This window comes from Oncorhynchus keta, chromosome 14, assembly GCF_023373465.1.
Source record: "Oncorhynchus keta strain PuntledgeMale-10-30-2019 chromosome 14, Oket_V2, whole genome shotgun sequence".
Classification (NCBI taxonomy): Eukaryota; Metazoa; Chordata; class Actinopteri; order Salmoniformes; family Salmonidae; genus Oncorhynchus; species Oncorhynchus keta.
The window spans coordinates 11075691-11102826 of NC_068434.1; the positions used below are offsets into that span (position 1 = coordinate 11075691).

Consider the following 27136-nt stretch of genomic DNA (forward strand, 5'->3'; position numbering starts at 1 on the left):
TTGCGTGTGGAATCTAATAGTCACATTGGGCATCCAGTAGTCACATTGGGCATCCAGTAGTCACATTGGGCATCCAGTAGTCACATTGGGCATCCAGTAGTCACATTGGGCATCCAGTAGTCACATTGGGCATCCAGTAGTCACATTGGGCATCCAGTAGTCACATTGGGCATCCAGTAGTCACATTGGGCATCCAGTAGTCACATTGGGCATCCAGTAGTCACATTGGGAATCCAGTAGTCACATTGGGCATCCAGTAGTCACATTGGGCATCCAGTAGTCACATTGGGCATCCAGTAGTCACATTGGGAATCCAGTAGTCACATTGGGCATCCAGTAGTCACATTGGGCATCCAGTAGTCACATTGGGCATCCAGTAGTCACATTGGGCATCCAGTAGTCACATTGGGCATCCAGTAGTCACATTGGGCATCCAGTAGTCACATTGGGCATCCAGTAGTCACATTGGGCATCCAGTAGTCACATTGGGCATCCAGTAGTCACATTGGGCATCCAGTAGTCACATTGGACATCCAGTAGTCACATTGGGCATCCAGTAGTCACATTGGGCGTCCAGTAGTCACATGGGGAATTTAGTAGTCATATGGGGTATCTAGTAGTCATATGGGGTATCTAGTAGTCACAATAGGCATTTGGTCATCATAATGGGCACTCTGGTAGTTACATGGGACATTCATCCTGTGAATATCTAAACACACACACCACACACACACACACCACACACACTATCCCAAATGCCCAAATCCTGTTACAGTAACTCCTGCATGCTTAGTTGACCACCAAATTAGAGGGAGGAAGCCACTTGAGATAAACCTGGCATAGCCGGAGTTACAGTAAACCGTTTCAATCTGAGAGGTCTGACTCTGGGCCAGTGCTTAGCATAGTTGTAGTGAATGTGGCTCTGGGGTGAGCCTAGTGGCTGGCATCAACACACAACAAGATGCAAATCTTGGGTCAATTTAGCATTTTTCCTATTATTTGTTAAGGTTAGGATTGGGGAGGGGGAAGCTGATCCTAGATCTGTACCTAGGGGAAACGTCACCCTGCAGTGTGGACTGTCTGTAGTGGATTCCCATGAGAGAACAGAGTTAGAAATGAGGTCCTCCAAAATAATGTGTTTGCCAAATGTGACAATATTTCCTACAGTATGTTCGACATACTACCTCTGTGTGTGTGTGTGTATGTGTGTTGCTTTCTGAGGTTTTCTTGTGAACATGACCGTGGTGCAGTCTGTGGGGTTGAGGTGATTATAGTGCTGTGGTCATGATTTGCGTTCGCCTTGCAGTTTTGTCTTGGTATCCAGGTGGTTATGGCAGGGCTTGATCATGCTGTGGTCGTTAACGTGTTCATTTGAATAATGACCACTGTCTTTCCTTATAGAAGCATCTTCATGACTGGGGATGTGCATGGCTTCATGTTTCCGTCCCAAATTACATCCTATTTCCTGTACAGTGCACTGCTTATGACCAGGGCCTGTTGGTCTATTTGGAATGCTCACCCGTGTGTGATGTGATCATGCTTCCTGGATTGTTGTGACCAGCAACTCATTCCATGTTCATCCATTTGTCCTTTATTCAGCTTTTCGGGTAACACTTGAAGTGTGGTTCATGACGTATCCATAACAGTGTCTTTAACGCATCATAATGTGTCATAATGGCGTAGCTTTCTACAACTTGAGTTTATATTTCCATATATAGTTTTATTCATATTCTCGTTTTCTTTTTCTCTTCCTCTTCTTGACTTTCTTTGTCACTCGCGCTCTCTCCTCACTCCTCTCCCCTCTCTCCTCTCTCCCTCACCCCTCTCTCCCCTCTCCTCTCCCCTCTCTCCTCACTCCTCTCTCCCTCACTCCTCTCCCCTCTCTCCCCTCTCCCTCTCTCCTCACTCCCTCTCTCCTCAACCATCTCTCCTCTGTCCTCACTCCCTCTCCTCACTCCCTCTCTCCTCACTTCTCTCCTCACTACCTTTCTCCTCAACCATCTCTCCTCACTCCTCTCTCCTCACTCCCTCTCTCTCCTCACTCCTCTCTCCTCACTCCTCTCTCCCTCACTCCTCTCCCCTCTCCCCTCTCTCCCCTCTCCCTCTCTCCTCACTCCCTCTCTCCTCAACCATCTCTCCTCTGTCCTCACTCCCTCTCTCCTCACTCCCTCTATCCTCACTCCTCTCTCCCTCTCTCCTCTCTCCTCACTACCTTTCTCCTCAACCATCTCTCCTCACTCCTCTCTCCTCACTCCCTCTCCTCACTCCTCTCTCCGTCTCTCCTCCTCACTCCCTTTCTCTTCACTCCCTCTCTCCTCAACCATCTCTCCTCACTCCTCTCTCCTCACTCCCTCTTCTCTTTCCTCTCTCCTCTCTCCTCACTTCCTCTCTCCTCAACCATCTCTCCTCACTCCTCTCTCCTCACTCCCTCTTCTCTTTCCTCTCTCCTCTCTCCTCTCTCGTCTCTCCTCACTACCTCTCTCCTCAACCATCTCTCCTCACTCATCTCTCCTCACTCCCTTTCCTCTTTCCTCACTCCTCTCTCCATCTCTCCTCTCTCCTCCCTTTCTCCTCATTCCTCTCCCTCTGTCCTCACTCCCTCTCCTCTTCCTCTCTCCTCACCCCTCTCTCCCTCTCTCCTTACTCCCTCTCCTCTTTACTCTTTCCTCTCTCCTCACCCCTCTCTCCATCTCTCCTCACTCCTCTCTCCTCTCTCCCTCACTCCCTCTCCTCACTCCCTCTTCTCACTCCTCTCTCAATCTCTCTCCTCACTCCTCTCTCCTTACTCCTCTCTCCCTCTCTCCTCTCTCCTCACTCCTCTCTCCTCTCTCCCTCTCTCCTCACTCCTCTCTCCCTCTCTCCGTCTCTCCTTCTCTCCTCACTCCTCTCTCCTTACTCCTCTCTCTCCTCACTCCTCTCTCCTTACTCCTCTCTCCTCACTCCTCTCTCCTTACTCCCTCTCTCCTCACTCCCTCTTCTCACTCCTCTCTCCCCCTCTCCTCTCTCCTCACTCCTCTCTTCTCACTCCTATTTCCTCACTCCTCTCTCCCCCTCTCCTCTCTCCCTCTCTCCTCACTCCTCTCTCCTTACTCCTCTCTCCCTCTCTCCTCTCTCCTCACTCCTTTCCGGGTGGGTGGCAGAGCGAGAAAGGTGAACACCCAGGTGATCGGACCGAAATACACCAAGCTGAGAGACTGGCATCACGGGGTGTCTGCACGCACACTCAACGTCCTTACCCTCCAATAGTGCCCTCTGTTTGTGTGAGTGTGTCACTGGTGTAGTACACCCCCCCACAGCCCCCGCAAGGCAGGGGCCCCCCCAAGATTTTGGGGTTGGGGTCCCTCTGGAGATCGTGCCCCCCAGATAGCGTATGAAGATTTCATAAGCCATGAATTTTTTTTCGAATCACAGGAAATGATCTTTTTCTCTCAGCCTCATGGCAGAATGTGTAAAATAGCACCAGATTATCTATAAAACAGGTTTCTCTGTCCTATGTTTTTATCTTGAAGAAAATAATTAATTTGTTTGGGGGAGTGGCTCTTACTCGGACCCTGCGGGTTGCCACGTGTGTGTGTGTGTGTGTGTGCTTGCGTGCGTATTAGCCTAGAGCACAACTGCCATCCCAAATGTCATCGACTGTGTCCCGTATAATTTTACTACCCAGTTTGGCTCACAATCTCACAGTATATTTCTCTATAGTATATTTCTCTATAGTATAATGTTCTATAGTATATTTATCTATAGTATAATGGTATGTAGTATATTTATCTATAGTATAATGGTCTATAGTATATTTATCTATAGTATAATGGTCTATAGTATATTTATCTATAGTATAATGGTCTATAGTATATTTATCTATAGTATAATGGTCTATAGTATATTTATATATAGTATAATGGTCTATAGTATATTTATCTATAGTATAATGGTCTATAGTATATTTATCTATAGTATAATGTACATAGCTCTTCAGAGAGATGCAATATCTTAGTGTAACAGTTGGGTCATGTTTGAAACCTGATAGTGTCTACTGATGGTTGATTGGTTGACTGGCTGATTGGTTGATTGGTTGTACTGTATCATGTAACCATTAAAAGTAGAAGTTGCTCCAGCCAGTGACACACAATATTATTGGGGATTGAACATAATAAAACCATAAGGGTTATTTCCATTGTGGTGTAGATTCCTCATGAAATGTATGTGTACTGCTGTTAAAACGGACACTGCCAACAAAAAGTGGACCGTTTTTGGGCAGAGGACCCTTGATTACAGGGTTGGACGGCTACAGTGAGCCTGCTGCTGTGGTTAACAGAATAATCAAACATATTAAATACATACACTGAGGATACAAAACATTAGGAACACCCTCAGAACAGCCTAAATTCTTTGGGGCATGGACTCTACAAGGTGCCGAAAGCAGTCCACGAGGATGATGGCCCATGTTGACTACTATGCTTCCCACAGTTGTGTCATGTTGGCTGGATGTCCTTAGGATGGTGGACCATTGTTGATACACACAGGAAATTCTTGAGTGTGAAAACCCCAGCAGCGTTGCAGTTCTTGACGCACTCAAACCGGTGTGCCTGGCACCTACTACCATACCCCATTCAAAGGCACTTAAATATTGTGTCATGCCCACTCAACCTCTGAATGGCACACATACACAATACCTGTTTCAATTGTCACAAGGCTTAAAAATCCTTCTTTAACCTGTCTCCTCCCCTCTGCACTCCTACTCTGGCATGTCCTGGGGAAGTGTTTTCTGTGAAAGGTATTCAGACACTCTTGGAGGACAAATGGGACGTTTTTCTGGAGAAAAAAAAAGTGGTATTATTGTTAGAAACAGACTACTTCTGCTAGTATCATTTCATCCCTGGGATTGAGTTTTTATAACTTATAAGACCGTGTATTGTGATGATAACAAAAATTATAGCAAGAGCCACATCATGCATCCACAGCAGAGAGAGAGAGAGAGAGAGAGAGAGAGAGAGAGAGAGAGAGAGAGAGAGAGAGAGAGAGAGAGAGAGAGAGCGCTACTTTCAGAAATACTGGCTAAAAAGTATAGAAATGTACCGGAGAATCTCTTTAATACATTACATTATGTACAGGGTATATTAGCCTCAACTTCTGTTATGTGCTTTGAATGTGATGTCATCATGAGTTGTCATGATGTTTCAATAAAGTTAAGAAGCATTAATTTCACCCTTTCTATCTTCTTCTTCTCTCTGACAATAGTTCTCCCATTATAGCTGAGACAAACGACGGCCAGGTCAGGCACAGTCACACTCATCCACTCTCTGACTGCTGACCTTTTCACCTTTGACCTTTCGACTCCTCACTCTGCACTGTGTCCCTTTGTGGACATACAGTGAGCTCCAAAAGTATTGGGACAGTGACACATTTTTATTGTTTTGGCTCTGTACTCCAGCACTTTGGATTTGAAATGATATCATGACTAGGAGGGTAAAGTGAAGACTGACAGATTTCGTTTGAATGTATCTTCATCCATATCGCGTGAACAGTTTAGAAATTACAGAACTTTTTGAATATAGTCCCCCCCATTTTAGAGGACCAAAAATACTGGGACAAATTCACCAACATGTGTATTAAAGTAGTAAAAAGTTGAGTATTTGGTCCCATATTCCTAGCACCAATGATAACATCCAGCTGGTGACTCTACACATTTGTTGGATGCATTTGCTGTTTGTTTTGTTTGTATTTCAGATGATTTTGTGCCCAATAGAAATTACATGGTAAATAATATATGGTGTCACTTTGGAGTCACTTTTGTTGTAAATAAGAAAACAGTATGTTTCTAAACACTTCTATATTAATGTGAATGTTGCCATGATTATGGATAATCCTGAACGAATCGTGAATAATGATGAGTGAGAAAGTTACAGACGCACAAATATCATACCCCCCCGCCCCCAAAAATGCTAACCGCTCACCATTACAATAACAAAGGAGGTTAGCATTTTTGGGTATGTAAAAGTACCAGTCAAAAGTTTGGACACACCTACTCATTCCAGGGTTTTTCTCTATTTTACTATTTTCTACATTGTAGAATAATAGTGAAGACATCAAAACTATGAAATAGCACATATGGAATCATGTAGTAACCAAGAAAGTGTTAAACATATAAAAATACATTTTATATTTGAGGTTCTTCAAAGTAGCCACCCTTTGTCTTGATGACAGCTAAGTGAGTCTCTCCACAACCCACACAGTTGTGAAGAGGGCACGAAAACGTTTCTTCCCCATCAGGAGGCTGAAAAGATTTGGCATGGTACCCAAATCGGTCACGCATGTGCTCCATCGTGCGCCATCGTGCTCAAATTGGTTTTGTCCCGCCACACAAACGCGAACACGCAGGTTTAAATATCAAAACAAACTCTGAACCTATTATATTAGTTTGGAGACAGGTCAAAAAGCATTAAACATTTATCGCCTACCAGACAAGCTAAACTACTTCCATGCTCGCTCCGAGGCAAATGGCACTGAAACATGCATGAGAGCACCAGCTGTTCCAGAAGACTGTGTGATCACACTCTCCGAAAGCCGATGTGAGTGAGACCTTTAAACAGGTCAAATTTCACAAGGCCGCAGGGCCAGACTGATTAGCAGGATGTGTACTGCGAACATGCGCTGACCAACCAGCAAGTGTCTTCACTGACATTTTCAACCTCTCCCAGTCTGAGTCTCTAATACCAACATGTTTTAAGCAGACCACCATAGTGCCTGTGCCCAAGAACACTAAGCTAACCTGCCTAAATAACTACCCGACCCGTAGCACTCACTTCTGTAGCCATGAAGTGCTTTGAAAGGCTGGCCATGTCTCACATCAACACCATTATCCCAGAAACCCTAGTCCCACTCCAATTTGCATACCACCCCAACAGATCCACAGATGATGCAATCTCTATTGCACTCCACACTGCCCTTTCCCACCTGGACAAAAGGAACACCTATGTGAGAATGCTATTCATTGACTACAGCTCAGCTTTCAACACCAGAGTGCCCTCAAAGCTTATCAATAAGCTAAGGACTCTGGGACTAATAACCTCCCTCTGCAACTGTATCCTGGATATCCTGACAGGCCGCCCCCAGGTGGTAAGGGTAGGTAACAACACATCCACCATACTGATCCTCAACACAGGGGCTCCTCGGTGCATGCTCAGCCCCCTCCTGTACTTCCTGTTCACTCATGACTGCACGGCCAGGCAGGACTCCAACACCATCATTAAGTCTGCCAATTACACAACAGTGGTAGGCCTGATCACCGACAACGATGAGACAGTCTATAGGGAGGAAGTCAGAGACCTGGCCGTGTGTTGCCAGGACAACAACCTCTCCTTCAACGTAACCAAGACTAAGGAGATGATTGTGGACTCCAGGAAAAAGAGGACCGAGTATGCCCCTATTCTCATCGACGGGGCTGCAGTGGAGCAGGTTGAGAGCTTCAAGTTCCTTGGTGTCCACATCACCAACAAACTATCATGGTCCAAACACACCAGACAGTCGTGAAGAGGGCATGACAAAACCTATTCCCCCTCAGGAGACTGAAAAGATTTGGCATGGGTCCTCAGATCCTCAAAAGGTTCTACAGCTGCACCATCAAGAGCATACCGACCGCAAGGCACTACAGAGGGCAGTGCAAACGGCCCAGTACACCACTGGGGCCAAGCTCCCTGCCATCCAGGACCTCTATACCAGGCGGTGTCAGAGGAAGGCCCTAAAAATTGTCAAAGACTCCAGCCACCCAAGCCATAGACTGTTCCCCCTGCTACCGCATTGCAAACGGTAGCAGCGCCAAGTCTAGGTCCAAGAGGCTTCTAAAACAGCTTCAACCCCCAAGCCATAAGACTCCTGAAAATCTAATCAAATGGCTACCCAGACTATTTGCATTGCCACCCACCCTCTTTTGCATCGTGCTACTCTCTGTTGTTATCATCTATGCATTGTCACTTTAAATAACTCTACCCACATGTACATATTACCTCAACTAACCCGTGCCCCCGCACATTGACTCTGTACCGGTATCCCCCTGTATATAGTCTCACTATTGTTATTTTACTGCTGCTCTTTAATTACTTGTTCATTTTATTTCTTATTCTTCTCTGTATTTATTTTTAATGTTTAACCGTATTGTTGGTTAGGGGCTCGTAAGTAAGCGTTTCACTGTAAGGTGAATGTGACTAATACAAATGGAATTAAATTTAGCTGACTAGCTTGCTCTTGCTAGCTTGCTGTTGCTAGCTAATTTGTCCTGGGATATAAACGTTGAGTTGTTATTTTACCTAAAATGCACCTGGTCCTCTACTCCAACAATTAATCCACACATAAAACGGTCAACATAATCGTTTCTCGTCATCTGTCCTCCTTCCAGGCTTCTTCTTCTTTGGACGTTATATGGTGACTGGCATCTAACTTTCATTCATCTTTCAATCACCCACGTGGGTATAACCAATGAAGAGATGGCACCTGAGTATCTGCTTCTATAAACCAATGAGGAGATGGGAGAGGCAGGACTTGCCCCGTGTTCAGTGTCACAAATAGAACTGACTTCTATTTTAGCGCTCGGCAACACAGACGCTCGTTCGCATGAGCAGTGGGGGTGAATTAATGGAATAACTTATGTTTACATTTATTTTGCAACGCGAGCGATGTGGTCAGCATGTAAGGATCCTGAACACGTTCTAGAGCTGCACCTGTAAAGGCTCTCATATCGCTCATCGATAAAGGACACAGTGCTGTTCTCTTTCACAGTGCTGTTCTCTTTCACAGTGCTGTTCTCTTTCACAGTGCTGTTCTCTTTCACGGTTTATTCTGTAGACATACACACAACACAATGTGTAAACTTCAGAGCAAATGCAAATCTGTCATGAAATCTGAGTTTTATGAAATAAAAAATAAATGTACACTTCACAAGGTGATGAACCTCATTAGCAAGGAAAGTACAGGACAGATGCTAGCCTTTAGCGTTCAGCAACGTGCTAACTTTGTAAATGTCCATCAAAATGTAAATACAGGACACAACTCTGTAACACTATCACATAACATGTCAACATCGATAGTGATTAGAAAACAATATCGTTTTCAGACTTTAACATACATCAGATATCTTTTTAAAAGGGAAAACACTGGGTGTAGCATGGAGCACGATACATAACCTCCATCAAAGTTGAACAACTCTTTGGCTGGATGCTGCGAGATCATGCGCACGGAGATGCAGTTGCACCAATAATACAGCAGGTGTCGCCACAACTGTTCATACATATACATAACCTGGCTGCTTCATTATGACAAAACTCACACAACTAGGGATATCTATTTCAACCCTGTTACACACAATTAAGAGCATCTTGACTGGCTGCATTACCGCTTGGTGCGGAAACTGCAATGCACCCCGACCGCAAGTCGCTACAGGGGGTAGTGCATACCACCCACTACATCACTGGGGCCAAGCTCCCATCCAGGACCTCTATACCAGGCGGTGTCAGAGGAAGGCCCAAAAGATTGTCAAAGACTCCAGCCACCCAAGCCATAGACTGTTCCCTCTGCTAGCGCATGACAAGCGGTACCAGTGCACCAAGTCTGGAACCAACAGGACCCTGAACAACCTCTACCCCCAAGCCAAGACTGCTAAACAAGACTGCTAAATAGATAATAAAATGGCCACCCGGACTACCTGCAATGACCCTTTTTCAACTCTCCGGCACTGACTCTATGCACACACACAGGACTAACACACTTACACTGACACCCCAACACACACATAGACATACACACACACTGGACTAACACACTTACACTGACACCCCAACACACACATAGACATACACACACACTGGACTAACACACTTACACTGATCACCCCAACACACACATAGACATACACACACACTGGACTAACACACTTACACTGACACCCCAACACACACATAGACATACACACACACTGGACTAACACACTTTTACTGACCCCCCCAACACACACATAGACATACACACACAAGACTAACACACTTACACTGATCACCCCAACACACACATAGACATACACACACACTGGACTAACACATTTACACTGACACCCCAACACACACATAGACATACACACACACAGCATACGTCCACAGACACACACATAGACATACACACACACAGCATACGTCCACAGACACACACATAGACATACACACACACAGCATACGTCCACAGACACACACATAGACATACACACACACAGCATACGTCCACAGACACACACATAGACATACACACACACAGCATACGTCCACAGACACACACATAGACATACACACACACAGCATACGTCCACAGACACACACATAGACATACACACACACAGCATACGTCCACAGACACACACATAGACATACACACACACAGCATACGTCCACAGACACACACATAGACATACACACACACAGCATACGTCCACAGACACACACATAGACATACACACACACAGCATACGTCCACAGACACACACATAGACATACACACACACAGCATACGTCCACAGACACACACATAGACATACACACACACAGCATACGTCCACAGACACACACATAGACATACACACACACAGCATACGTCCACAGACACACACATAACATGCGCGCACATGTACACTGATGCCACACACACACTTTCTCATCCATACGCTGCTGTTACAGCTCAGTCTATCATCTATCCTGTTGCCTAGTCACTACCCCTACCTACAGTACACGATTCCGTATGTGTTATTTCATAGTGTTGATGTCTGCGCTATTATTCTACAATGTAGGAAATAGTCAAAATAAAGACAACCTTTGAATGAGTAGCTGTGTCCAAACTTTAGACTGGTACTGTATGTATATTTTTGTATCTTTATGTTGGAAAAATACCCATAATTAAGCATTTCACTGTTAGTCTACGCCTGTTGTTTACAAAACATGTGACAAATAACATTTGATTTGATGATTACATATATATTTATGCAATGGTGAAGCACAAACGTTATGATCAGGGCATGTGGCTCTATCATGTTCCACAATTTTTTAATTCCTCTAGCAGTTCCCTTTTGACACCACTAGAGGGCGATGGTGACCTAGGAGAGATTCAAGCCATTGGGTCGGATTGGGAAGCTTGTGATGTCCATCACAAAGACGACTCCTCTGCTACAGACCAAATACATACGGCTCCTCTCTCACCTATGCACAGGTACAACAAAGCAAACAAATTATTGTGAAATTGATCATAAAAAGCTCTGAGTCAGCAAACACCGTTCATTATTTTCCTCCCATTGGAAGGTTGGCCAGGTGAGGTCAGAACATGAGAAACCTGTGATTGGTTTAGTGAAACTTTCTCAATGAACATTGATGCAGGGTGTTAGTAGAGGAATGTACGTTAAGGCCTTGGACCACAGCTCTAGAAAACACTAGGGTTAAAGTATCAACCCCCTGTAACAAAATGACAGTTTAAAACCGGTGTCTACCCTGGGTAAACACTGCAGAGACACAGTGCATCTCAGATTAATAGTGAGTGCTGATATAGGATCGGTTTGGCTTTTTAGATAATAATGCAGAGACATAATGCATCTCAGATTAGTAGTGAGTGCTGATCTAGGATCAGTTTGGCCTTTTAGATAATAATGAAGGACCTCAGCCACCCGAGCCACTGCCTGTTCACGTCGCTATCATCTAGAAGGAAGAGACCGTACAGGTGCATCAAAGCTGGTACCGAGAGACTGACAAACAGCTTCTATCTTCAGGCCATCAGACTATTAAACAGTCACCACCAGCCAGCCTTCGCCCAGTACCCTGCCCTGGACCTTAGTCACTGTTACTAGCCTCCCCCCAGTACCCTGCCCTGAACCTTAGTCACTGTTACTAGCCTTCCCCAGTACCCTGGCCTGGACCTTAGTCACTGTTACTAGCCTTCCCCAGTACCCTGCCCTGAACCTTAGTCACTGTTACTAGCCTTCCCCAGCACCCTGCCCTGAACCTTAGTCACTGTTACTAGCCTTCCCCAGTACCCTGCCCTGGACCTTAGTCACTGTAGCTAGCCTCTCCCAGTACCCTGCCCTGAACCTTAGTCAATGTTACTAGCCTCCCCCCAGTACCCTACTATGAACCTTAGTCGCTGTTACTAGCTTTCCCCAGTACCCTGCCCTGAACCTTAGTCACTGTTACTAGCTTTCCCCAGTACCCTGCCCTGAACCTTAGTCACTGTTACTAGCCTCCCCCCAGTACCCTGCCCTGAACCTTAGTGACTGTAACTAGCCTCCCCCAGTACCCTGCCCTGAACCTTAGTGACTGTAACTAGCCTCCCCCAGTACCCTGCCCTGAACTATAGTCACTGTTTCTAGCCGGCTACCACCCAGTACTCTACCCTGCACCTTAGACTGCTGCCCTATGTACATAGAGTCATTGAACACTGGTCACTTCTATAATGTTTACATACTGTTTTACCCACTTTAGATGTATATACTGTATTCTAGTCATGGCTTATCCAATATAACTACTGCTGTACACATCTTTTCTACAAGGTGTCCAAAGCATTCCATAGGGATGCTGGCCCATATTGACTCCAATTCTACCCACGGTTGTGTCAAGTTGGCTGGATGTCGTGAAAAACCCAGCAGCGTTGCAGTTCTTGACACTCAACTGGCATGTCTGGCACCAACTACCATACCCCGTTCAAAGGCACTTAAATATTTTGTCTTCAAATCAAATACATTTTTTAAGGTCGCATATACAGTGGGGAGAACAAGTATTTGATACACTGCCGATTTTGCAGGTTTTCCTACTTACAAAGCATGTAGAGGTCTGTAATTTTTATCATAGGTACACTTCAAAAAAAATCCTGAAAATCACATTGTATGATTTTTAAGTAATTAATTTGCATTTTATTGCATGACATAAGTATTTGATACATCAGAAAAGCAGAACTTAATATTTGGTACAGAAACCTCTGTTTGCAATTACAGAGATCATACGTTTCCTGTAGTTCTTGACCAGGGTTGCACACACTGCAGCAGGGATTTTGGCCCACTCCTCCATACAGACCTACTCCAGATCCTTCAGGTTTCGGGGCTGTCGCTGGGCAATACGGACTTTCAGCTCCCTCCAAAGATTTTCTATTGGGTTCAGGTCTGGAGACTGGCTAGGCCACTCCAGGACCTTGAGATGCTTCTTACGGAGCCACTCCTTAGTTGCCCTGGCTGTGTGTTTCGGGTCGTTGTCATGCTGGAAGACTCAGCCACGACCCATCTTCAATGCTCTTACTGAGGGAAGGAGGTTGTTGGCCAAGATCTCGCGATACATGGCCCCTCAACATGGTGCAGTCTTCCTGTCCCCTTTGCAGAAAATCATCCCCAAAGAATGATGTTTCCACCTCCATGCTTCACAGTTGGGATGGTATTCTTAGGGGTTGTACTCATCCTTCTTCGTCCTCCAAACACGGCGAGTGGAGTTTAGACCAAAAAGCTCTATTTTTGTCTCATCAGACCACATGACCTTCTCCCATTCCTCCTCTGGATCATCCAGATGGTCATTGGCAAACTTCAGACGGGCCTGGACATGCGCTAGCTTGAGCAGGGGGACCTTGCGTGTGCTGCAGGATTTTGATCCATGACGGCGTAGTGTGTTACTAATGGTTTTCTTTGAGACTGTGGTCCCAGCTCTCTTCAGGTCATTGACCAGGTCCTGCCGTGTAGTTCTGGGCTGATTCCTCACCTTCCTCACGAGGAAGGGACTGCGAGACTAGTTAGGATCGAGGGAAAGATGAACGGAACAAAGTACAGCGAGATCCTTGACGAAAACCTGCTCCAGAGCGCTCAGGACCTCAGACTGGGTCGAAGGTTCATCTTCCAACAGGACAACAAACCTAACACACAGCCAAGACAACGCAGGAGTGGCTTCGGGACTTGAACCCGATTGAACATCGCTGGAGAAACCTGAAAATAGCTGTGCAGCAACGTTCCCCGTCCAACCTGACAGAACTTGAAATGATCTGCAGAGAAGAATGGAAGACACTCCTCAAATAGAGGTGTGCCAATATTGTGGCATCATACCCAAGAAGACTCAAGGCTGTAATCGCTGCCAAATGTGGTTCAATAAAGTAACGTAACAAAATGTGGAAAAAGTCAAGGGGTCTGAACTCTTTCTGAATGCACTGTATGTAGCAGATGTCATTGCGAAGTTGATTAGGAGCCAAGAACAGGGTGTCCAGGTCTATCAGCGCCATCTTGTCAGTCATCCGCTGAATGGCACACATATACAATCCATGTCTCAAGGCTTAAAAATCCTTCTTTAATAAATCTTCTTCAGGATTGGTGGGTCCCCTGCAGGATGTTGAGCTAACGTAGGCTAATGCGATTAGCATGAGATTGTAAGTAATAAGAACATTTCCCAGGACATAGACACATCTGATATTGGTCAGAAAGATAAAAGTATTTTTCATCTAACTGCACTGTCAAAATCAAATCAAATCAAATTTTATTTGTCACATACACATGGTTAGCAGATGTTAAATGCGAGTGTAGCGAAATGCTTGTGCTTCTAGTTCCGACAATGCAGTGATAACCAACAAGTAATCTAACTAACAATTCCAAAACTACTGTCTTATACACAGTGTAAGGGGATAAGGAACATGTACATAAGGATATATGAATGAGTGATGGTACAGAGCAGCATACAGTAGATGGTATCGAGTACAGTATATACATATGAGATGAGTGTGTAGACAAAGTAAACAAAGTGGCATAGTTAAAGTGGCTAGTGATACATGTGTTACATAAGGATGCAGTCGATGATGTAGAGTACAGTATATACATATGCATATGAGATGAATAATGTAGGGTAAGTAACATTATATAAGGTAGCATTGTTTAAAGTGGCTAGTGATATATTTACATAATTCCCATCAATTCCCATTATTAAAATGGCTGGAGTTGGGTCAGTGTCAATGACAGTGTGTTGGCAGCAGCCACTCACTGTTAGTGGTGGCTGTTTAACAGTCTGATGGCCTTGAGATAGAAGCTGTTTTTCAGTCTCTCGGTCCCAGCTTTGATGCACCTGTACTGACCTCGCCTTCTGGATGATAGCGGGGTGAACAGGCAGTGGTTCGGGTGGTTGATGTCCTTGATGATCTTTATGGCCTTCCTGTAACAACGGGTGGTGTAGGTGTCCTGGAGGGCAGGTAGTTTGCCCCCGGTGATGCGTTGTGCAGTCCTCACTACCCTCTGGAGAGCCTTACGGTTGAGGGCGGAGCAGTTGCCGTACCAGGCGGTGATACAGCCCGCCAGGATGCTCTCGATTGTGCATCTGTAGAAGTTTGTGAGTGCTTTTGGTGACAGGCCGAATTTCTTCAGCCTCCTGAGGTTGAATAGGCGCTGCTGCGCCTTCTTCACGACGCTGTCAGTGTGAGTGGACCAATTCAGTTTGTCTGTGATGTGTATGCCGAGGAACTTAAAACTAGCTACCCTCTCCACTACTGTTCCATCGATGTGGATAGGGGGTGTTCCCTCTGCTGTTTCCTGAAGTCCACAATCATCTCCTTAGTTTTGTTGACGTTGAGTGTGAGGTTATTTTCCTGACACCACACTCCGAGGGCCCTCACCTCCTCCCTGTAGGCCGTCTCGTCGTTGTTGGTAATCAAGCCTACCACTGTTGTGTCGTCCGCAAACTTGATGATTGAGTTGGAGGCGTGCGTGGCCACGCAGTCGTGGGTGAACAGGGAGTACAGGAGAGGGCTCAGAACGCACCCTTGTGGGGCCCCCGTGTTGAGGATCAGCGGGGAGGAGATGTTGTTGCCTACCCTCACCACCTGGGGGCGGCCCGTCAGGAAGTCCAGTACCCAGTTGCACAGGGCGGGGTCGAGACCCAGGGTCTCGAGCTTGATGACGAGCTTGGAGGGTACTATGGTGTTGAATGCCGAGCTGTAGTCGATGAACAGCATTCTCACATAGGTATTCCTCTTGTCCAGGTGGGTTAGGGCAGTGTGCAGTGTGGTTGAGATTGCATCGTCTGTGGACCTATTTGGGCGGTAAGCAAATTGGAGTGGGTCTAGGGTGTCAGGTAGGGTGGAGTCCAATTTATAATAGCTATTACAGTGAAATAATACCATTCTATTGTTTGAGGAGAGTGCACAGTTTTGAACATGAAAAGTTATTAAGAAACCAATTAGGCACATTTAGGCAGTCTAGATACAAATGTTTGAACAGAAAGGAAATGGTCCATTGGATCAGTCTAAAACTTTGCACATACACTGCTTCCATCTAGTGGCCAAAATCTAAATTGCACCTGGGCTGGAGTAATACATGATGACCTTTCTCTTGCATTTCAAAGATGATGGTACAAAAAAATACAAAATAACTGTTGGTTTTTGTCTTTGTATTATCCTGTACTTGATCTATTGTGTTATATTCTCCTACATTCCTTTCAAATTTCTACACATTTCAAAGTGTTTCCTTTCAAATGGTACCAAGAATATACATATCCTTGTTTCAGGGCCTGAGTTACAGGCAGTTAGATTTGGGTATGTCATTTTAGGCGAAAATTGAAAAACCGGGTCCTCCCCTTCATCAACATTGATTGAAGTGGATTTAACAGGTGACATTAATAAGGGATCATATGGAAAGAGCAGGTGTTCCTAATGTTTTGTACAATAGTTGTATCTATAATATACTCCAGACTCTGACATTGCTCGTTTTGATATTCTTATTTTTTATTTTTTTTACTGTTTGGATTGTGTGTGTATTGTTCTGTATCGCTGGGTATTATTACTGCACTGTTGAAGCTAGAAACATAAGCATTTCACTGCACCTGCGATAACATCTGCAACCCTGTGTATCCGACCAATAAACATTGATTTGATTTGAATAAGATCAGATGGGGAGACCTAATCCTAGATCAGCACTGCTACTGATCCCAGATCAGCCCTTCTACTCTAATCCCAGATCAGGACTGCTACACTGATCCCAGATCAGCCCTTCTACTCTAATCCCAGATCAGGACTGCTACACTGATCCTAGGTCAGCACCGCTACACTGATCCCAGATCAGCCCTCCTACTCTAAGACTCTAGATACACACAGTGATGGCCTTTCCAATGATATGAACACACACTCCAGAGGATCTTCTCATTATGTGCCAACAGTATAAATGCACTTGTTTCTCTGGGCAAGTGGCTCCATATACAGTAGGAAAGAAACCGTTCATTGACAGTATGCTTATCCATCCATCCTCTTATCTCTGTGTCCCTCCCAGCTCCTCTCCAGTACAGTCACTGACACATCTTTCTCCTGTGTCTGCAGTACAGCCACTACTTTCCCCAAAGCCAGTGAGGTACGGGAATCATACCACTCTACTCTATCCCAATGTCCTTATCAGTGTAAAGTCTGCTGCCCCCTTTCCTCTGTTCTATGGGTGCAGGCGAGAGCTCCTGTTGAACCCACTGGAGTTCCTCCCTCGAGGTGGTCCCTGCCCACCGGCCCTCACCCCTAGTGCACCGACTCTGGCTATACGGTCCCATTCTACTGTTATTGGTTTACAGGCCAGGTAAAGCTCAGTGCTGTGTGTGCATGTGTGTGTGTGTGTGTGTGTGCATGCAAGCAAGCGTGTAAAGATTGCTAACCTGAGGTTTAGTGATCATAGTAGATGCATTCTATTTAGGATGAATTCTAGATTGATTTTAGTCATTGTAAATGTGGATCTGCATTCATCACTGAAATCATCAGTCCTAGCTGTTCCCTTCACCCTGTCGGTCCCACCTTCTTGTCCTGTCCTGTCCTCTGCTCTCCTGTCCTGTCCGCTCCACTTCTGTCCTCTCCTTTCCTGTCCTCTCCTCTCCTGTCCTGTCAACCCCTTGTGTTTCCATGACTACCTCGTTAAAAGAACCCCGCACAGGTCACCTGAGGGGACGGTCTCTCAGTCCCTATTGGATGCCTTGCTCATTACGCCTATCACCACCCTCCCGCCCCTCCGCTTGAGGAAGAAGAAGCGTCGGAGTGTTAGTGCCTTACACCTGCCCAACAACAAGAGGTAGCGGGTGACATCATCGTGTGATGTAATGTATGGCGATCACTCACTCTACCATGTAGACTGAAGACCTGTTGACATGAACCATTAACGATGCCTGATTACTTATGTCACAATTTCCCCATGACGGCATGTTATAGCGTGGGTCACTAACTAACAACCGCATCTAACAAAACAAAACAAAAACATAACGAAAGGCAGATAGAGAGAACGCTGTTCTTTCCCTCCATTCCATATCGACCTTGTTAGATCAGAAGAGAATGAATAGATATGAGCAAAACGGTGGAAATTCCATCCAGCCTTTAAGAAGAGGTCTAGTCAAGTTCAAATTAAAGATAACATCAAGCACCATATCGCCCTTTTGAAAACCTTTCAGACCTACAGGTGGAGGGGCTACAGAGGAGGGGCTACAGAGGAGGGGCTACAGAGGAGGGGCTACAGAGGAGGGGCTACAGAGGAGGGGCTACAGAGGAGGGGCTACAGAGGAGCGCCTACAAAGGAGGGGCTACAGAGGAGGGGCTACAGAGGAGGGGCTACAGAGGAGGGGCTACAGAGGAGCGCCTACAGAGGAGGGGCTACACAGGAGGGGCTACAGAGGAGGGGCTACAGAGGAGGGGCTACAGAGGAGTGCCTACAGAGGAGGGGCTACAGAGGAGCGCCTACAGAGGAGGGGCTACACAGGAGGGGCTACAGAGGAGGGGCTACAGAGGAGGGGCTACAGAGGAGTGCCTACAGAGGAGGGGCTACAGAGGAGGGGCTACACAGGAGCGCCTACAGAGGAGGGGCTACAGAGGAGGGGCTACAGAGGAGGGGCTACACAGGAGCGCCTACAGAGGAGGGGCTACAGAGGAGCGCCTACAGAGGAGGGGCTACAGAGGAGGGGCTACAGAGGAGGGGCTACAGAGGAGGGGCTACACAGGAGCGCCTACAGAGGAGGGGCTACAGAGGAGGGGCTACAGAGGAGGGGCTACACAGGAGGGGCTACAGAGGAGCGCCTACAGAGGAGGGGCTATAGAGGAGGGGCTACAGAGGAGGGGCTACACAGGAGCGCCTACAGAGGAGGGGCTACTGAGGAGGGGCTACAGAGGAGGGGCTACACAGGAGCGCCTACAGAGGAGGGGCTACAGAGGAGCACCTACAGAGGAGTGGCTACAGAGGAGGGGCTACAGAGGAGGGGCTACACAGGAGCGCCTACAGAGGAGGGGCTAAGGGTTCATTTGGAATTGATTGAGAGTCTTCGGCTATTCCCAAATGGCACCCTATTCCCTATTTAGTATACTATTTAAAGTGTACTGAGCAGTGCACCCTTGCATAGTGCACTACTTTAAATAGTTTACTAAATAGGGATTAGGGTGCCATTTGGGAATAGCCAACTTAGTGTCAACAAAGAGCCGTCTATGGGAGTTGAACTTTAAAGCCACCGCCTCTGAAATGTAGCTAGCTAGCTGCTTGACAACAGCCGAGTTCCCTCAGCACGCTGCAAATGGCAACAGCCGTGTTGTGTCCCTGAGAAAACCTAGCGGACAAGCTATGATCCCGCCGAAACAATTTGGCACGAGACGCATTTTGGCTGAGTTCAAACGTGACAGTAGGCATACAGAAGTATTTAGAACAAGTGTGGCAGTATGTGAGATCTGACATATGTCCAGGAAATAGCCACGCTCATACAAGTCCATCTGTGTGTGTGTGTGTGTGTATATACTGCTTTTTGTGTGTATACTGTATGTGTGTGCATGTGTTTGTGGTTTGTGGGTTTATTTCTGTATATTGTATATGTGCGTGTGTGTGTATATGTGTGGGGTGTATACTGTGCGCGCTCGCACCTGTGTGTGTGTGTGTGTGTGTGTGTGTGTGTGTGTGTGTGTGTGTGTGTGTGTGTGTGTGTGAGTGTGTGAGTGAGTGAGTGAGTGAGTGAGTGAGTGAGTGAGTGAGTGAGTGAGTGAGTGAGTGAGTGAGTGAGTGAGTGAGTGTGTGTGTGTGTGTGTGTGTGTGTGTGTGTATGCATGCAGGGGGTATCAGGAGATGCAGTTGGACATCTGACAGCTTTGTTATTAGAATGACAGTCCTGTGTAGTTGGCATGTGTTTATGAGATACATTGGTCACCTCTTGTTGGTAACTACTTGAATATGATACTTGATTGATACTTGAAATGTGTTGCTCAGATAATATTTCTCATGTAACAAACTTGGCACAAGCCATAATGAATAACCATAATTTAACCCACTCGGTAACCATGGTGAATAACCATCCTTTAACCCACTGTAGGTAACCATGGTGAATAACCATCATTTAACCCACTGTAGGTAACCATGGTGAATAACCATCATTTAACCCACTGTAGGTAACCATGGTGAATAACCATAATTTAACCTACTAGATAACCATGATGAATAACCATCATTTAACCCACTGTAGGTAACCATGGTGAATAACCATAATTTAACCCACTAGATAACCATGATGAATAACCATCATTTAACCCACTGTAGGTAGCCATGGTGAATAACCATCATTTAACCTACTAGATAACCATGGTGAATAACCATCATTTAACCTACTAGGTAACCATGGTGAATAACCATAATTTAACCCACTGTGGTAACCATGGTGAATAACCATAATTTAACCTACTAGATAACCATGGTGAATAACCATCATTTAACCTACTAGGTAACCATGGTGAATAACCATAATTTAACCCACTGTGGTAACCATGGTGAATAACCATCATTTAACCTACTAGGTAACCATGGTGAATAACCATAATTTAACCCACTGTGGTAACCATGGTGAATAACCATCATTTAACCTACTAGATAACCATGGTGAATAACCATCATTTAACCTACTAGGTAACCATGGTGAATAACCATAATTTAACCTACTAGATAACCATGGTGAATAACCATCATTTAACCTACTAGGTAACCATGGTGAATAACCATAATTTAACCCACTGTGGTAACCATGGTGAATAACCATCATTTAACCTACTAGGTAACCATGGTGAATAACCATAATTTAACCCACTGTGGTAACCATGGTGAATAACCATCATTTAACCTACTAGATAACCATGGTGAATAACCATCATTTAAGCCACTGTGGTGTGCATCCTATTCTGTCATCCCTGTTTCACCCCTCATCTTCCTTTTAATTCCTCTCTTTCATTCCTCATCCTCCCTTCTTTCTCTGTCCAAGAGTCTCCTGGCACCAATCAGTCACTGATCTGGGTGACCCCAACCTCTCCTCTCCTGTCAATGCTGTCTATATCTTTAGGTAAACATGGAATTTAATTTTGTATGAATATAACAAAGTTAGTGTGTGTACGCGCTAGTATGCATGCATTACAGTATTTTCTCTGTGAATCCTCTCCTTAGTCTATCTACATAGAAGTGCACATCAGACATCATTTGAACAATGAGGGAGACATTGTGTGGTTCAGGCCGAGGATGCAAAAAGGTCCAAGCACTACAGTACTTCCGGGGTGAAGTTTTCCCCTTAGGTACAGATATAGAATCTGAGATGATTGTGGACTATATTTTTCATGGGTTCTCAGATACCTAAACAATTTCTACAGCTGCACCATCGAGAGCATCCTGACTGGTTGCATCACTGCCTGGTATGGCAACTGCTCGGCCTCCGACCGCAAGGCACTACAGAGGGTGATGCGAACAGCCCAGTACATCACTGGGCCAAGCTTCCTGCCATCCAGGACCTCTATAGCAGGTGGTGTCAGAGGAAGGCCCTAAAAATGGTCAAATACTCCAGCCACCCTAGTCATAAACTGTTCTCTCTGCTACCGCACGGCAAGCGGTACCGGAGCGCCAAGTCCAGGTCCAAAAGAGTTCTTAGCTTCTGCCCCCAAGCCGTAAGACTCCCGATCAGCTAATCAAATGGCTACCCAGACTGTTTGCATTGCCCCCCGCCCACCTTTACGCTTCTGCTACGCTCTGTTTATTATCTATGCATTGTCACTTTACCCTTACCTACATGTACATATTACCTCAATTACCTCAACTAACTAGTGCCCCCGCACATTGACTCTGTACCGGTACCCCCTGTATATAGCCTCGCTACTGTTATTTTACTGCTGCTATTTAATTATTTGCTACTGTAATTAAAAAACATTTACTTAACACTTATTTTTTCTTAAAACTTCATTGTTTCTTAAGGGCTTGTAAGTAAGCATTTCACTGTAAGGTCTACTACACCTGTTGTATTCAGCATTTCACTGTAAGGTCTACTACACCTGTTGTATTCAACATTTCACTGTAAGGTCTACTACACCTGTTGTATTCAGCATTTCACTGTAAGGTCTACTACACCTGTTGTATTCAGCATTTCACTGTAAGGTCTACTACACCTGTTGTATTCAGCATTTCACTGTAAGGTCTACTACACCTGTTGTATTCAGCATTTCACTGTAAGGTCTACTACACCTGTTGTATTCAGCATTTCACTGTAAGGTCTACTACACCTGTTGTATTCAGCATTTCACTGTAAGGTCTACTACACCTGTTGTATTCAGCATTTCACTGTAAGGTCTACTACACCTGTTGTATTCAGCATTTCACTGTAAGGTCTACTACACCTGTTGTATTCAGCATTTCACTGTAAGGTCTACTACACCTGTTGTATTCAGCATTTCACTGTGAGGTCTACTACACCTGTTGTATTCAGCATTTCACTGTAAGGTCTACTACACCTGTTGTATTCAGCATTTCACTGTAAGGTCTACTACACCTGTTGTATTCAGCATTTCACTGTAAGGTCTACTACACCTGTTGTATTCAGCATTTCACTGTGAGGTCTACTACACCTGTTGTATTCAGCATTTCACTGTGAGGTCTACTACACCTGTTGTATTCAGCATTTCACTGTGAGGTCTACTACACCTGTTGTATTCAGCATTTCACTGTGAGGTCTACTACACCTGTTGTATTCAGCATTTCACTATAAGGTCTACTACACCTGTTGTATTCAGCATTTCACTGTAAGGTCTACTACACCTGTTGTATTCAGCATTTCACTGTGAGGTCTACTACACCTGTTGTATTCAGCATTTCACTGTGAGGTCTACTACACCTGTTGTATTCAGCATTTCACTGTAAGGTCTACTACACCTGTTGTATTCAGCATTTCACTGTAAGGTCTACTACACCTGTTGTATTCAGCATTTCACTATAAGGTCTACTACACCTGTTGTATTCAGCATTTCACTATAAGGTCTACTACACCTGTTGTATTCAGCATGTCACTGTAAGGTCTACAACACCTGTTGTATTCAGCACATGTGACAAATAAAATTTGATTTGATGTTGATCTTCCCCTCCCCCAACCTTAATCTTAACCATTAGTGGGTGAAATGCTGAACTGACCCAAGATCAGCGTCTAGGGGAAACTTCACACTACACATTACAGTTCAGCTGTGCAGGGATCATTCCATGGTGGAGCTGGCTTCAGCGTTTCAATGAAGTGTGTTAATACAGAGCCAGGGCAGCTGGTAACATACAGTAGCAGCTCCTTTGGTGTGATGCCAGCTCCATACACAAGTGCTGGGTCACCGTGGACAACCGACCTCCTCATCTCCGTAACCAAGGCGGCCGCTGTTGCCATAACACTCAGCTCCTCGGGGAGCCATAAGCAGACATGGTGGAGACAGACTAGAGATCCAGCTTCAGCAACTTCAGCAGTTGGCATGGCACTACTGTACATCATGGCTGTAGTATTCAATGGGTCTTTTTCTGGGCCCACCCAAGTATCTGAGTTCCTCACACACAGCGACCCGTCATAGACGACTCATTTAAATGGTCATCAGGCAGAGTAGAGGCCTGCACAAGACATTAGGAGGTAGGAGATGTGTCTGCCCTCTGTCAGCACTCTGGTGTTCTTGGATGTGTCTTGACATGAAGTGGGAAACTCGTCTAATTCCGAGTGAACAAAATGTAGTATACTACAGTTATGGGCACTAAAAACGTTTTTTTCTGGTGACCAATTAACGCTGAAAAACACCATGATGTTGGTGCTACTAGTACGGTGAAGTTACCCCTAGACGCTGATCTTGGGTCAGTTTAACATTTCCCCCACTAATGCTTAATGTAAGGATTGTCGGAGAGGGAAACTGATCCGGGAGCTGTACATAGTGGAAACGTGATGTGTGTGAGCTGGTATGACTGTAGTACACGGCGAAGGACAGCTGTGACACACTGGTCTGGATACAAGTCTGTTGTTCTTGCAGTATTCACACAGAAGTTTTTTATTTTTTTTACCTTTATTTAACTAGGCAAGTCAGTTAAGAACAAATTCTTATTTTCAATGACGGCCTGGGAACAGTGGGTTAACTGCCTGTTCAGGGGCAGAACGACAGATTTGTACCTTGTCAGCTCAGGGGTTTGAACTTGCAACCTTCCGGTTACTAGTCCAACTCTCTAACCACTAGGCTACCCTGCCGCCCCAGGGGAGAAGGCCTGAGCCTCGGTTGATTCTCTCCAACCTTTCTTTCTTCTCCCCGGGGGCTTGATACCTTTCGTTGTTTGTATTTGAAAATCCAACAGTTGTATTGGAAGAGGGCGACGCTCGGGGGCTTTGTGTGCCTGTGGGTGTTTGAGAGAGAAATAGACAGAGGAGAAGCAGTAGAAGAATCAGTAAAAAGCACAGCCCTTCTTCATCTTACCTACAACAACATGGAGCCTTTCCAGACTCTGAAGTCAGGAGGACTTGGAGCTAGGTGTCAGACAGACTGGTATGACTAACCCTCTCTTTCATGTTTCCTTGCAGTGAGGAGGTGGAGGAGCCAGACACCAGTTCTCAGATGTTGTCTGCAGTCAAGACCATGACCAAAGGACCTGCTGGCAGCCCCAGCAACTCCATCACCTTTACCACCACTCAGGGTAAACTGTGTGAGTGGGAGTGTGTGTGTGTAAACTGAGTGAGTGGGTGTGTGTGGTGTGTAAACTGTGTAAGTAGGTGTGTGAGTGTAAACTGAGTGAGTGGGTGTGTGTGTAATCTGTGTGAGTGGGTGTGTGTGGTGTGTAAACTGTGTAAGTAGGTGTGTGTGTGTAAACTGAGTGAGTGTGTGTGTGTGTGTGTGTGTGTGTGTGTGTGTGTGTGTGTGTGTGTGTGTGTGTGTGTGTGTGTGTGTGTGTGTGTGTGTGTGTGTGTGTGTGTGTGTGTGTGTGTGTGTGTGTGTGTGTGTGTGTAAACTGAGTGAGTGGATGTGTGTGTGTAAACTGAGTGAGTGGGTGTGTACTATATGTGGACACACTTTTAAATGAGTGGATTCTGCTATTTCAGTAACACCCATTGCTGAGAGGTTTATAAAATCAAGCACACAGCCATGCAATCTCCATAGACAAACATTGGCAGTAGAATGGCCTTACTGAAGAGCTCAGTGACTTTCAACATGGCACCATCATAGGATTCCACCTTTCCAACAAGTTAGTTCATCACATTTCTGCCCCGCTAGAGCAGAATCGTCTGTCCTTGGTTGCAACACCCACTACCGCGTTCCAAACTGGCTCTGGAAGGAACGTCAGCTCAAGAACGGTTCGTCCACAGTTTCATGAAATGGGTTTCCATGGCCGAGCAGCCGCACACAAGCCTAAGATCACCATGCGTAATGCCAAGCGTTACGTGGAGTGGTGTAAAGCTTGTCGCTATTGAACTCTGAAGCAGTGGAAACGCGTTCTCTGGAGTAATGGATCACTCTTCATCATCTGTGTTTGGTGAATGCCAGAAGAACGCTACCTGCCCCAATGCATAGTACCAACTGTAAAGTTTGGTTTGGAGGACAAATAATGGTCAGGGGCTGTTTTTCATGGTTCAGGCTAGGCCCCTTAGTTCCAGTGAAGGGAAATCTTAACACTACAGCGTACAATGACATTCTAGATGATTCTGTGCTTCCAACTTTGTGGAAACAGTTTGGGGAAGGCCCTTTCCTGCTTCAGCATGTCAATGCCCCCATGTCCAAAGTGAGGTCCATACAGAAATGGTTTGTCGAGATCGGTGTTGGAAGAACTTGATTGGCATGCACAGAGCCCTGACCTCAACTCCATCCTTTGGGATGAATTGGAACACCGACTGTGAGCCAGGCCTAATCGCCCAACATCAGTACTCGACCTCGCTAATGCTCTTGTGGCTGAATGGAAGCAAGTCCTCGCAGCAATTTTAGTGGAAAGCCTTCCCAGAAGAGTGGAGGCTGTTATAGCAGCAAAGGGGAGACCAACTCCATATTAATGTCCATGATTTTGGAATGAGATGTTCGACGAGCAGGTGTGTACATACTTTTGGTTATGTAGTGTAAGTTACTATGGAGGTATACTGTTTAGAGTAATTTCTCACATGCCACCTGAAAGCACTGTAGCTTTAAAAAAAAACTTTATTTAACTAGGCAAGTCTGTTAAGAACAAATTCTTATTTATAATGACGGCCTACTGTGGCCAAACCCAGACGACTCTGGGCTGCCCTATGTGACTCCCACAGCCTGGAAGCAAACCAGGGTCCGTAGTGACACCTCTAGCACTGAGACGCAATGCCTTAGACGCTGAGCCACTCGGGAGCTACGGTACTCTATGTCACATCAAAAAGACATGGTATAATTCTGCTGTACCTGCAGATAGGGTGAAGAGGTCAATGGAATCCAGACGATGTGGAACAGAAGAAGGGCGCACATTCAACGAATCTGATCTAACAAAGTGTATATTTGTCAAATCAGTCACGATTGGTGTATTGTAACAGACCCACATTGTGGTTACTAAGGTCAGATATGGATATATTTGGCTGTTTTCGCTGCATAACATTTAGAGGTTGTCCCTTTTCATGTTTAGAAGTAGTGACTGCTAAATGCTAACTTCTGTTAGTATAAGGTGATAGCGTAGCTAGCATACAGGAAATCAGTGGTGGTAGTCAAAGTCGTTTTAAAATGCAATGCTGTTGATTGGTTAAGATGACATGAACACGTATTGGGGTTGACCTCCATACAAACATTATACTCTGATATTTTACTCAACATAGTGTGGAATACACATACACTGAGTGTACAAAACATTAAGAACACCTGCTCTGTCCATCACATA

At 45.4% G+C, this 27136-nt stretch overlaps 1 protein-coding gene and 1 long non-coding RNA gene across 2 annotated transcripts in view; one reads left to right on the top strand and one right to left on the bottom strand.

Annotated features, from left to right (window-relative positions):
• Positions 1-27136, top strand: part of pdlim5a (PDZ and LIM domain 5a) — a 142262-nt gene that overhangs the window by 83098 nt on the left and 32028 nt on the right. Inside the window, exons 8-13 of the mRNA XM_052461102.1 lie at positions 11089-11238; positions 17288-17365; positions 17453-17578; positions 17915-18061; positions 21261-21338; positions 24840-24952. Of these exons, the coding sequence (XP_052317062.1) occupies positions 11089-11238; positions 17288-17365; positions 17453-17578; positions 17915-18061; positions 21261-21338; positions 24840-24952 (692 nt within the window). The remainder of the gene's footprint in view (positions 1-11088; positions 11239-17287; positions 17366-17452; positions 17579-17914; positions 18062-21260; positions 21339-24839; positions 24953-27136) is intronic.
• On the bottom strand, positions 11252-14307 carry LOC127907203 (uncharacterized). Its single transcript, XR_008063712.1, has 3 exons — positions 12325-14307; positions 12022-12194; positions 11252-11892 (listed from the first exon to the last, which is right to left on the bottom strand). It is a non-coding gene; the product is annotated as an uncharacterized LOC127907203 (long non-coding RNA).